The sequence below is a fragment of the Neovison vison genome, chromosome 6 (genome assembly GCF_020171115.1).
Source record: "Neovison vison isolate M4711 chromosome 6, ASM_NN_V1, whole genome shotgun sequence".
Classification (NCBI taxonomy): Eukaryota; Metazoa; Chordata; class Mammalia; order Carnivora; family Mustelidae; genus Neogale; species Neogale vison.
In genome coordinates this window covers 210,471,973-210,485,738 of record NC_058096.1, presented here as the reverse complement: position 1 = coordinate 210,485,738, position 13,766 = coordinate 210,471,973, and the positions used below count along the sequence as shown (strand labels likewise).

The 13,766-nt window shown below is 41.4% G+C and overlaps 1 protein-coding gene across 3 annotated transcripts in view; it reads left to right on the top strand.

The window, feature by feature from the left end:
* Window positions 1-10,119, top strand: part of LOC122910696 (adhesion G protein-coupled receptor E2-like) — a 44,816-nt gene extending 34,697 nt beyond the window's left edge. For 2 of the 3 annotated variants that reach the window (XM_044255311.1, XM_044255310.1), the window contains 10 exons: window positions 972-1,079; window positions 1,238-1,461; window positions 1,663-1,842; window positions 3,907-4,104; window positions 4,380-4,615; window positions 6,894-6,960; window positions 7,359-7,450; window positions 8,417-8,585; window positions 8,669-8,779; window positions 9,949-10,119. In XM_044255311.1, coding sequence (XP_044111246.1) covers window positions 972-1,079; window positions 1,238-1,461; window positions 1,663-1,842; window positions 3,907-4,104; window positions 4,380-4,615; window positions 6,894-6,960; window positions 7,359-7,450; window positions 8,417-8,585; window positions 8,669-8,779; window positions 9,949-9,999 — 1,436 coding nt within the window. In that variant the 3' untranslated portion in view covers window positions 10,000-10,119. The remainder of the gene's footprint in view (window positions 1-971; window positions 1,080-1,237; window positions 1,462-1,662; window positions 1,843-3,906; window positions 4,105-4,379; window positions 4,616-6,893; window positions 6,961-7,358; window positions 7,451-8,416; window positions 8,586-8,668; window positions 8,780-9,948) is intronic. The other variant, XM_044255312.1, reaches the window with a different exon arrangement.
* The last annotated feature ends 3,647 nt before the right edge of the window (window positions 10,120-13,766 follow it).

Here is a 13,766-nt window from a genome sequence, read left to right as displayed (position 1 = left end):
GGGAAGGGTTTTGTTTGTTTGTTTCTTTCTTTCTTTCTTTTCAGCTTAACAGCATTCATTGCTTTTGCACCACACCCAGTGCTCCATGCAATCCGTGCCCTCTCTAATACCCACCACCTGGTTCCCCCAACCTCCCACCCTCAGCCCCTTCAAAACCCTCAAATTGTTTCAGAGTCCATAGTCTCTCATGGTTCACCTCCCCTTCCAAGGTTTTTGATAAACAACTCAATGCCTCTACCTACTGCAGGTCTGTCCTGATTTTCTGTTTCTTCTAAAGTCAGTTTTCCTAATGATATGTTATGATATGTTGGCTAACTAAACTTAATTTTTAAAAAGTCAGTTTGGGGGAGCCAGGTGGTGAATATTAAGGAGGGTACATATTACATGGAGCACTGGGTGTGGTGCAAAAACAATGAATACTGTTACACTAAAAAGAAATTTTTTTAAAGTCAGTTTTAGTAGTTTTTGTGACTGTTTAGGCATTTTCTCATTTCTTCTAGGTTATCTAATCTATCGTTGAATAATTGCTGATAATATTCTCTTATAACCCTTGACAAATTCAAATTTTACACATATATAAAATTATTATGTATACCAAATATGTGCAATATTGTTATTATGTGTGTCAAATAATGCTATTATTAATATATAATATATATTAGATCTAGAACATTCATATGTTATATTATGTGCATATATTATATGTGCATTCTATAAATTATATAATATTCAACATATTTTATACTATGACTTTTATATTTATAAAATATATTTTATAATTTTATAGTATTTTATACTATGACTTCTATATGTATTTATATTACCTATAAAGTATTTATATTATAGATTTAGGTAATATATAAAATATTTTTATACGTACATCATATATACACACATAGAATGGTATTATATCAACCACTACTGTCACAAATACTAATCTAACTCCCTTACACAACTCTGGAATCTCATAGACCTGTCCCTGAAGGTGCGGGAGCAAGGAGATAAAACTGTCATCTTGAGTCAGAATCAGGTGACGATGATGCTGAACTGGGATGTGGTGCATGAATCTGAGGACTCAGGTAATGGCTGAAATGGGAGGAAGATGCCCAAGGGTGTGACAAACAGGAAACTGAAAATTAAAAGGAAATGGGGGTGTAGTGGAGCCACAAAGAGTACATCTGAGGAGGAAGGGGCCCTATTGGCACCCCAAGGTATCAATATTGGCCTCATCCTGCAGGTCCTTCTGTGGTCGGTCTCGTCTCCATTCCGGGGATGGGCAAGTTGCTGGTGGAGGCCCCCCTAGTCCTGGAGCCTGAGAAACAGGCAGTTCTGCATGGGGCACACAAGGGCGTGTTGCCAGAAGTCTCCTCGGTTCTGCTCTCAGATGTCATCTCTGCCTTTATGAACAACAGGGACACCCAGAACCTCAGCTCCCCCATCACCTTCATCTTCTCTCACCATGTGAGTGTTAATGAGATAGGCTGTAGGTGTGGAATGAGCCTAGGTCCTGGGCACAGCCTTGCTGCCTAGCTCAGTCTTGAGGTTTCAGGGGGTTGCCCCATGGATGCATCGTGCCTCAGGAAAGTCCTTTGCAGGCCAGCTTTGGATAAGCATTTCTGAACACCAGAACCACCAATTCCTACCTACATTCTCTTCCTGCAGTCAGTGACCCCTGGGCCAAAGCAAAAGGTGTTCTGCGTCTTCTGGGAGCACAGTCTGGATGGATATGGGCATTGGTCCACCACAGGATGCAGGATAGTGACCACTGAAGACACCAGTACCACCTGCCAGTGCACCCATCTCAGCAGCTTTGCTGTCCTCATGGCCCACTATTATGTGCAGGTGAGAGCCCTGGAAGGGGCTGCATTCCATGCCTATTGCTCTGTAACATGTTTCCTCATATGTAGGGGCTTTAAATAAACAGAAACTTGTATCTGTGGTTTCTTTGGGGCATCTTGGGCATGGTGGGCCTGAGTTGTCTATTCTTAGTCTTATAAGCCTGAAATTGACCAGAGTTGCATTGTCCTCGGTGGCTCAGGGTCCTCCTGGGAGCTCCCTGGTCACTGGCAAGGATTCAGTTCTCTGCAGTTATAGGGCTGGGGTTCCACTTTCTGGGTAGCTGTGAGCAGGGGACTTGCTCAGCTCTTTGGGGCTGCATGCATTCCTCCTCCAGCAGCTCTCACACAGCGTCTCAGCATTTCTATTCAGAGATAAGCAGGAGGAGCTCCCTTACCACAATTGCTCTCAAACTTCAACTCATTTTTCTCCAAGAGCCCAGAGCTTTTAAGAGCTAACTTGATTAGACCAGGCCCACTCACAATAAACTCCCTCTCAGAGACATAGGATCTGAATTCCATCAGCATAATCCCTTCACAGCAGCACCTAAAATGGCATTTAACTGAAAATCCAGAAGAAAGTGTGTGTACACCTATTATTGACAAATTAGATTTCTGCTTATCACAGGGGTCTTCAGGACAGGAAGTCTGTAGAAAGTGGCTCTTAGGAGCTGTAGAAAGAAAGATTTGGTGATAGCAGAGGCCAAGGGGCCAAGAAAGCCAGTGAATACAGATGAGTTAGGAACTATGTTTGCCTGCTCCCTTAGCCAGGTGAGTTACTTTCTCTGGATCACCACATCAAAGACTTCCTTACCTGATATGTAAAGTAAAATAAACCCTTGTGAGTTCCTGGGTTCTGTCTTTTTTTTAAGATTTTAAGATTTTATTTCCTTTTTTTAATTTATTTTTTATTTTCAGCATAATAGTATTCATTATTTTTTTTCCAATTTATTTATTTTCAGAAAAACAGTATTCATTATTTTTTCACCACACCCAGTGCTCCATGCAAGCCGTGCCCTCTATAATACCCACCATCTGGTACCCCAACCTCCCACCCCCCGCCACTTCAAACCCCTCAGATTGTTTTTCAGAGTCCATAGAATCTCATGGTTCACCTCCCCTTCCAATTTACCCAAAAGCACAGACCCTCCCCAATGTCCATAACCCTACCCCCCTTCTCCCAACCCCCTCCCCCCAGCAACCCACAGTTTGTTTCGTGAGATTAAGAGTCACTTATGGTTTGTCTCCCTCCCTATCCCATCTTGTTTCATGGATTCTTCTCCTACCCACTTAAGCCCCCATGTTGCATCACCACTTCCTCATATCAGGGATATCATATGATAGTTGTCTTTCTCCGCTTGACCATATACTTGAGAGCTAAGCATGATATGCTCTAGTTCCATCCATGTTGTCGCAAATGGCAAGATTTCGTTTCTTTTGATGGCTGATCTTTTCACCACACCCAGTGCTCCATGCAATGCGTGCCCTCTATAATACCCACCACCTGGTACCCCGACCTCCCACCCCCTGCCCCTTCAAGACCCTCAGACTGTTTTTCAGGGACCATAGTCTCTCATGGTTCACCTCCCCTTCCAATTTCCCCCAACTCCCTTCTCCTCTCTAACTCCCCATGTCCTCCATGCTCTTTGTTATGCTCCACAAGTTAGTGAAGATTTTATTTCTTTATTTGACAGATCTTTGTCAGGCAGAGAGAGGAGGAAGCAGGCTCACTGCTGAGCAGAGAACCCAATGTGGGGCTCGATCCCAGAACCCTTTTTAAAGCAGAGACTTTAACCCACTGAGCCACTCAGGTGCCCCCCTGGGTTCTGTCTTAAGTAAGCATTCTTATTCCTCAATTCTTCCAAGGTCTGAGTTAATCAATTCATATTTCCATAAAATTCTAGCATTCTAAACCTGTAGGAATTTATCCAATAACATAACATATTTACCTACCTCCTTCTTTCCTCATTTGGCTACAGCAAAAATTAAAATTATATTTAAAATTTTTAGATGGAAGATTTAGGGAAATGTGACTGTAATGTCCTTTTTCCTTCTCTTTGCTGGATCCCAGGAGAAGGATACCTGGCTGGCTGTGATCACGTACCTGGGGCTGAGCCTCTCTCTGCTCTGCCTCCTCCTGGCAGCCCTCACCTTCCTACTGTGCAAAACCATCCAGAACACCAACACTTCCCTCCACCTGCAGCTCTCAATCTGCCTCTTCTTGGCCCACCTGCTCTTCCTCTTGGCCATTGACCGAACTGAGATCAAGGTACTGACACTGTTACAGAGGAGCTCCTGCTGACCCAGGGGTTCTCAGTTCATGGAGCCATGCTGCACTGACATCTTAATAAAATGACATTGGGTTCTGGGGAGGTTAGAGGGTAAGTAGTCTATTTCACATGGACTAATTAACTGGAAGACAAACCCTCTTCTGAGAACTTGACCATATACTTGAGAGTTCCTTCATGGCAAAGTATGGGACAGGTCTTGGGGTCACCTTCCTCCTTCATGATCCTTCCTGGTGACACCATTCTCCTCCCCCAGGTGCTGTGTGCCATCATTGCAGGTGCCCTACACTATCTCTACCTGGCTTCCTTCACCTGGATGCTGCTGGAGGGTCTGAATCTCTTCCTCACTGCACGTAACCTGACGGTGGTCAACTACTCCAGTGTGAGCAGTATCATGAAGAAGTTCATGTTCCCTGTGGGCTATGGAGTCCCAGCTATAATTGTGGTCATTTCTGCTGCATCTAGGCCTCACCTGTATGGAACACCCACCCGGTAAACACAAATTCCCACATCCTCATCTTCTCCAGCATGACTATGGCCATCATAGAGCCAACAGATATTTAATTCCACCAGAACATGATAGACAGAGAAGTCAGTGACCACTCCAAGGACATCTACCTGGTGGAAGATCGTGTTCCTTGAACTGCTCTTTTTTTTTTTTTTTTTTTTTAGTTTGGGAGTATAATCTTTTTTTTTTAATTTCTTTTCAGTGTCCCAGAATTCATTGTTTATGCACCACATGCGGTGCTCCATGCAGTATGTGCTCTCCATAATACCCAGCACCAGGATCATTCTTAAGTCATTAAGATATAATTGTTTTAAATGTTAACTATAAAATGTGCTAATAATTATCTATTTAAATAATATCATGCATTATGTTATTAACTATACACTAATATAATATTAATGATGTTTAATAATTACAAATTGATCTAGTTAAGATAAATGAGGTGACTTTTTAATCTTTCAGATATAATTATTTTAAATATTAAGTGTATATTACATAAATAACTAAATTATATTAATGACTGTAGTCTCTAATATAAATAGCATTTTGTGCATTAGTAAATACATATTAATACAGTACTCATTGTGTTAACTGAGGGGACAGTTTTAAATCTAGAAAGAAAAACTGAAATGACGAGATGGCACTGATTTGTGTAAACTCCTCTATCCTAATTTTAAAGGAAACAGAGGGTCATTTGGATGACAAAATAACTGTAACAAGAGCCAAGATTTAGAAATCACTTCTGATACACAATCACTGTTCTAAATATTTTTCATATGTCAGCTCAAATCATCCCCCCAACAACCTGTGCAGTAGAAACTGGTATAGGGCCACAAGACAGATGAGGAACTGAGGCACAAGGAGATTAACTAACATGGTTGAGGTCACACAGCTGGTTGGTGGCAGAACTGGGGCCACATCCAGTCTGGCACTCACACTGTGTGCCTATCCTGATGACACGAGAGCTCAGCTCCATCAGCGAACCCTGGCCATCTGGCCTCCCTAGGGAGTTAAGCATAAAGGTCAGCAAACTTTTTCCATAAATGGCCAGGTAATCAATATCTCCAGTTTTGTGGGTCCTATGATCTCTGCAGCAATTACTCAGCTCTGTCCTCAGAGCATAAACAAGGCCATAGACACTTTGGGAGGAATGAGTGTGTGTTCCAGTAAAACCCAGTTTCAAGAGGAAGTGGCAGCTGCCTGCTTTGCCAACACCTACCTTCAAAGCTACACTTTGGTGCTTCCCACTGGGTCCATCTGACCCTTTCTCCTTCTTTACACCTCCCATCTCACTGGGGATAAAGTCCAGCTCTGTCCTTGCTCTCAGTGTAACCTTGAGATGCCTCATCTCTGAGTGTGTGAGTACCTGTCTCCATAATTATGTAACACACATGAGCCTTAAGGCTGGAGCAGGCTCACTGTTTTGTCCAATTTGGGATTTTTCACTCACTTCTTGCATGGTCCAAAATTTTCACCTGTCTATACTCATTCATCACTCATATTTCACCTTAAATACAATTCAGTTCTTTCAGAGACACACTTCCTGACTATCTGGATCTCCTATACCCCAGACTAAGTTATGGATCCAGCTACATATCCTCATAGCTCTTCATACTTGATTATAAAATTAATTACCTTGATTTTGTCTACTAATTGTTGACTTTCCCACCTCGCTGATGTCTCCCTGAGGACTGAGACCACCCCACTCTAATCCCAGCCAATCTTAGATCCAAGCACAGACCCTGACACAGAAGAGACACTCAATACTTACCTAAAAAACCCATAAATTAATTTATGTCAATACTGCTATTTTCTTTTTTAAAATTATATTTATTTTTGCTAGTATGTCTGGGTGCCAAGACAGAGGAAGAAGTTTTGAAAGGAACTTATCTTTTTTTAAAGACCACTTAATTAAGGTGTGACTGACATGTAAAACACTGTATGTAATTAGTGTACACAACCTGTTAAGTTTGGGGCTAATACTCATGAAACTATTGCCACCATCAAAGGCATATACAAAGTTGTAGTTCTGCAAAATAAGTAAGTTTAGGAGATCTATATTACATAGTGGCTTTCCCTAACAATAGTTAAGTATTGCATACTTAACATTGACTAGGAGGGTATGTTAAATGTTTACACACACACAAAAGCAATAATAATAATGATGAAGAAGGCAGGAGGGAACATTGGGGGTGCTTATTTATAAATCTTTTATCCAAGAAATCCAATATTTTCTTGAATCTCTTCCCATCTTTCTCTTAGATGCTGGCTCCACACAGACAAAGGATTCATATGGACCTTCCTTGGCCCTGTCTGCACCATCTTCTCTGTGAGTAATGGATGACATCAGAGAAGCCCACTTGCCCAGCTGAGGGTCAAAGACCAGGTGTATCAGGAAGGTGAAAGGCAGGGTGAGCAATCATTCCAGTCGGCCCAGGACGGATGAGGGGCTCCCAGGAGGTGGGAATTCCCACTGTAAAACCAGGAATCAGGTGTTTCCTGAGACGTAGCACTTTCAGTGATAAAATTTGGAATTCCCATGCAAACTGAATTGAAGTGGTCACTGAAGTTACAGGATAAACATGGGCCTGATTTAGGGGGTGTTTGTTCTGCTTCTCTAGGACTGTTATGAAACACAAAGGCTTCTTCCCTTCCACATTAGCAGCTGGATGAGCTAGGACGAAGGTTTTCTAAATGTGTAGTTAAATGCCTATGGGTTTTCTGCAGATTAATTTGGCTTTCTTTCTGATGACCGTCTGGATTGTGAAAAACAAGCTCTCCTCACTTAACAGCGACGTGTCCACCCTCCAGAACACAAGGTGAGAATGGGTCACAGGGTCACAACATGCCTCAGACAGAACATTGTCCTCACGCCTCCAAGGCTCTGGTGTCCCTTCACAGGACTCCTGAGGGTACAGGAAGATAAAAGGGCAGCAACCCTCCTTGGCAGCCAGCTCAGATTCTGTGGTTTGCTGCTGGCTCCCATACCAAAAACATTCCATCTGTGCATACCCTCAACAACAAACTACTTCAGCTGCAGAGAGAAATGACTTTGTTCTGACAAGCAGAGATTGCTATCAGAGATCTATGAAAAATATCCTGTGAAAATTCATATCTTTATAACACACTCAGGAAATCACATAACAGTTTTCAGAACCAGCACACCCCACCATGCTCACGCCTTCATGCATGCTCTGCCCTCTGCTTTCCCCCTTCTCTTGCACCTGGTGAACTTGGTTTCATCTTCCACATATCACATCCTCTAAGAGTTTGGGAATGTCCTCTGGTTTCCTCAATTTTACACAGAGTCAATGGCCTCAATTCCAGGCAAAGCATACCCTGGCTCAGTTCATGGAGAGGGTCAGCCCTTGATAGAAAGAAGTACCTCACTTTGCAAATGTTATAAGTGATCATTTCTTCTTGTCTTTCCACCAGATTTTAAGGTTTGTAAGAACAGAGGTCTTGTTCTTTGTCCTTTTGAATGCCCTAGCCCCAGCCTAGAGCCAGGTGCATAGAATAATCTCGATAATGTCAGTTGAACAAAATTAGGGATCTTCATGAAACATCAGGATCTTTTCAAAACTCACATTTTTTAGTGTCACCATTATCCTCAGTCTGAGTCAAATGCCATCCTAGACCCAAATAGTATTTCTCTTTAGGGAATCATTGACAATAAAGGTCAAAGTTGATCACAATTCAGTCAGAAGCATCATGGAGTGGACATGAAACCAGCCCTGGTTGTGTTGCTCTGGATGCATCCTGACCTCCTTCCTCCTCCTACCCAGGATGCTAACATTTAAAGCCACAGCTCAGCTGCTCATCTTGGGCTGCACATGGTGTCTGGGCATCCTTCAGGTGGGTCCAGCTGCCCATGTCATGGCTTACCTCTTCACTATCATCAACGGCCTGCAGGGCGTCTTCATCTTCCTGGTATACTGCATCCTGAGCCAGCAGGTACTACTGCTCATTCCCGCCCAGGACCCTTCCTATGCTCACTCCCTTCAGTGAGCTAACCCAAGCATGTTTCGTCTCTACAGGTCCGGGAACAATACAAGAAATGGTTCAAAGGGGTCAGAAAAACCAAAGCTGAGTCTGAGAAGTACACTCTTTCAAGTGGGACCATGTCTGATGACTCCAAACAGAGTGTGGTAAGATTATCCAGTGTTACCAAAGCACTTCACTAACCAGTCCTCTTGAGAAGCTCATGCCTACTTCACTGATAACCTGGGTATACATCAGGAGATGCTCTATGATGACTTACACTTGGTTTTCACCTGAACTCACTTGAAGACACTTCCCTATCTTGAAAGGAGGTCTTCCTATACTTTCACTCACTTTCTATGCTCATGTTGACCCTTGCACATGACTGTTCTCTTTCCCCACAATGTAGAGCATCACTTAGGGTGACATGGGTGCATCCCCTTTTTAATTTTTTTTATTTTTTTTTAATTTTGTATATTAATTTATTTATTTTCAGCATAACAGTATTCATTATTTTTTCACCACACCCAGTACTCCATGAAATCTGTGCTCTCTATAATACCCACCACCTGGTACCCCAACATCCCACCCCCCCTCCACTTCAAACCCCTCAGATTGTTTTTCAGAGTCCATAGTCTCTCATGATTCACCTCCCCTTCCAATTTCCCACACTCCCTTCTCCTCTCTAACTCCCCATGCCTTCCATTCTATTTGTTATGCTCCACAAATAAGCGAAACCATATGATAATTGACTCTCTCTGCTTGACTTATATCACTCAGCATAATCTCTTAGAGTCCCGTCCATGTTGCTACAAAACTTGGGGATTCATCCTTTCTGATGGAGGCATAATACTCCATAGTGTATATTAAATGTACTTAGGAACAAGATACAAAATAATTATAAGCAGAGAATAATGTTGTTATCGACCAAGTAATCAGGAATAAAGATCTGTACCCCTCGTGCACACACTGCACGTAGTCACTGCACATCCTTTATCCGTCATCATTCCACACCAGCCCTGTATATGACAAACAACAAATATGTGTAAATATAGTCACAAAAGTCAAGTGAAATAAATACTAGGATGGATTGGAAACTTTTTTCAAAGTCTGCTTTCAAACCTAGTATTTCCAAATACACAAACCCTGCAAACCTCACTAGAGAGTCACAGAAGGCAGAGGAGAGATCCTGGCAATGTGAATTGTACCAAGAATTTGTATGTTCAGATTTACAACACCATTTCTCTTCTTAGACTTCTTCCAATAATATTTTGTCGTTTTCTGTGCACACCATGCACCTTCTAATACAAAATCATGTTTATACCTTCCTTCTTAGGAGAATTATAATGAACAGCTAAGCCTGAAGAACTTCTCTCTTAGAAAATGAAGAAAATGTTGGCTGCCATCCTTTGGACAGAGTATAAAAGATGCTTTTTCATGTTTATCACAAATAACTCTTCTTGGCACCACTTGTAAGAGAAAATAAGCAGTAAATATTTGATATTCAGTTGCTGGAGACTTTTGGTTTTCTGGTGCATACAGCATGTTCATCTCACTCCCAGTGTAATTAGGAGCTATGACCCAATACCTAGTAGAAACCTCTTCTACAAAAGTTCTTCCTAAGGTTAATGATATATAACAAGGAAAAACAGCCTCAAAGGACTTTCCTGAAATGACATAAGAGGGAAACTAATATTCACACACCTGCATGTAGTATAAACAACTAATCCCAGTTGCTAAAGACTTTCCTGGTTTTAGTACTGGAAATATTATATCCCAGGAAACACTTTGGTTACAGTAAAGTAGATCAGATGGTCCCCATAAATACATACAATGCCTTAACTTCTTCACTTTCCATTTCTAAAGACTTACTAATTATTCATTCCAAAAATATGTGCTGGGAATAGATCAAGGAGATACAATTCCTGATTTCACAGACTTTTTTTTTTCAATTTATTTATTTTCAGAAAAACAGTATTCATTATTTTTTCACCACACCCAGTGCTCCATGAAAGCCGTGCCCTCTATAATACCCACCACCTGGTTCCTCCAACCTCCCACCCACCGCCCCTTCAAGCCCCTCAGATTGTTTTTCAGAGTCCATAGTCTCTCATGGTTCACCTCCCCTTTCAATTTCCCCCAACTACCCTCTCCTCTCTATCGCCCCATGTCCTCCATGCTATTTGTTATGCTCCACAAATAAGTGAAACCATATGATAATTGACTCTCTCTGCTTGACTTATTTCACTCAGCATAATCTCTTCCAGTCCCGTCCATGTTGCTACAAAAGTTGGGTATTTCCATTCTGATAGAGGCATAATACTCCATACTGTATATGGACCACATCTTCCTTATCCATTCGTCCATTGAAGGGCATCCTGGTTCTTTCCACAGTTTGGCGACCGTGGCCATTGCTGCTATAAACATTGGGGTACAGATGGCCCTTCTTTTCATGACATCTGTATCTTTGGGGTAAATACCCAGGAGTGCAATTGCACTTCTGGGTATTAGGGAATAGGGAATAGGGAAGTTCTATTTTTCATTTCTTCAGGAATCTCCACACTGTTCTCCAAAGAGGCTACACCAACTTGCATTCCCACCAACAGTGGAAGAGGGTTCCCCTTTCTCCACATCCCCTCCAACACATGTTGTTTCCTGTCTTGCTAATTTTGGCCATTCTGACTGGTGTAAGGTAATATCTCAATGTGGTTTTAATTTTAATCTCCCTGAGGGCTAGTGATGATGAAAAATTTTTATGTGCCTGATAGCCATTTGTATGTCCTCATTGGAGAAGTGTCTGTTCATATCTTCTGCCCATTTTTTGATATGATTGTCTGTTTTGTGTTTGTTGAGTTTGAGGAGTTCCTTATAGATCCTGGATCGCAACCTTTTGTCTGTACTGTCATTTGCAAATATCTTCTCCCATTCCATGGGTTGCCTCTTTGTTTTCTTGACTGTTTCCTTTGCTGTGCAGAAGCCTTTGATTTTGATGAAGTCCCCAAAGTTTATTTTAGCTTTTGTTTCCTTTGCCCTTGGAGACATATCTTGAAAGAAGTTGCTGTGACTGATATCGAAGAGATTACTGCAACAATTCAGCAATGTGGCAGGATACAAAGTCAATGTACAGGAATCAGTGGCTTTCCTATACACTAACAATGAAAATACAGAAAGGGAAATTAGAGAATTGATTCCATTTACTATAGCACCGGGATCTATAAGATACCTGGGAATAAACCTAACCAAAGAGGTAAAGAATCTGTACTTGAGGAACTACAGAACACTCATGAAAGAAATTGAAGAAGACACAAATAGATGGAAGACCGTTCCATGCTCTTGGATTGGAAGAATAAACATTGTTAAAGTGTCTATACTGCTTAGAGCAATCTATACTTTTAATGCCATTCCGAACAAAATTCCACCGGTATTCTTCAAAGAGCTGGAGCAAATAATCCAAAAATTTGTATGGAATCAGAAGAGACCCCAAATCACTAAGGAAATGTTGAAAAACAAAAATAAAGCTGGGGGCATCACGTTACCTGATTTCAAGCTTTATTACAAAGCTGTGATCACCAAGACAGCATGGTACTGGCCTAAAAACAGACACATAGACCAGTGGAACAGAGTAGATAGCCCAGATATGGACCCTCAACTCTATGGTCAATTAATCTTTGACAAAACAGGAAAAAATATACAGTGGGAAAAAAAGTCTCTTCAATAAATGGTGCTGGGAAAACTGGGCAGCTATATGTTGAAGAATGAAACTTGACCATTCTCTTACACCGTACACAAAGATAAACTCAAAATGGATAAAAGACCTCAATGTGAGACAGGAATCCATCAGAATCCTAGAATCCATTCATTTTTATTATCAATTCTTTCATTTCCCTTTGGTTTATTCTCAGAGTATTAATCTAATCTGTCTTCCAGATATCAGCAACAAATTTTATAATTGTTCTGCAAGTTTATTTTAGTCAGTTTACTTTTCTACAAGTTCACTTACTTTATGCCAACAAGTGATTGTCATTAAAGAGAGAAATTTTTTAATTAATTTACTTATTTTCAGAAAAACAGTATTCATTATTTTTTTCACCACACCCAGTGCCCCATGCAATCCATGCCCTCTATAATACCCACCACCTGGTACTCCAACCTCCCACCCCCCCGCCACTTCAAACCCCTCATATTGTTTTTCAGAGTCCATAGTCTCTCATGATTCACCTCCCCTTCCAATTTTTCTCCACTCCCTTTTCCTCTCCATCTCCCCCTGTCCTCCATCTATTTCCTATGCTCCACAAATAAGTGAAACCATATGATAATGGACTCTTTCTGCTTGACTTATTTCACTCAGCATAATCTCTTCCAGTCCCGTCCATGTTGCTACAAAAGTTGGGTATTCATCCTTTCTGATGGACGCATAATACTCCATTGTGTATGTGGACCACATCTTCCTTATCCATTCATCCGTTGAAGGGCATCTTGGTTCTTTCCAAAGTTTGGCGACCGTGGCCATTGCTGCTATAAACATTGGGGTACAGATGGCCCTTCTTTTCACGACATCTGTGTCTTTGGGGTAAATACCCAGGAGTGCAATGGCAGGGTCATAGGGAAGTTCTATTTTTAATTAAAGAAAGAAATTTAATACTATTTTAGTTTCAACTAATAAAAAATGTCCAAGCACCATTTATTTCAAAAACTTGCATTCTTAACAATCTGAGGGGTTTGAAGTGGCGGGGGGGGGGTGGGAGGTTGGGTTACCAGGTGATGGGTATTATAGAGGGCACGGCTTGCTAGGAGCACTGGGTGTGGTGAAAAAATAATGAATACTGTTTTTCTGAAAATAAATAAATTGAAAAACAATTTTAAAAAAACTTTCTGGCAGAAGATATGAACAGACACTTCTCCAATCAAGACATACAAATGGCTATCAGACACATGAAAAAATGCTCATCATCATTAGCCCTCAGGGAGATTCAAATTAAAACCACATTGAGATATCACCTTACACCAGTTAGAATGGCCAAAATTAACAGAACAGGAAACAACATGTGTTGGAGAGGATGTGGAGAAAGGGGAACCCTCTTCCACTGTTGGTGGGAATGCAAGTTGGTGCAGCCTCTTTGGAGAACAGTGTGGAGATTCCTCAAGAAATTAAAA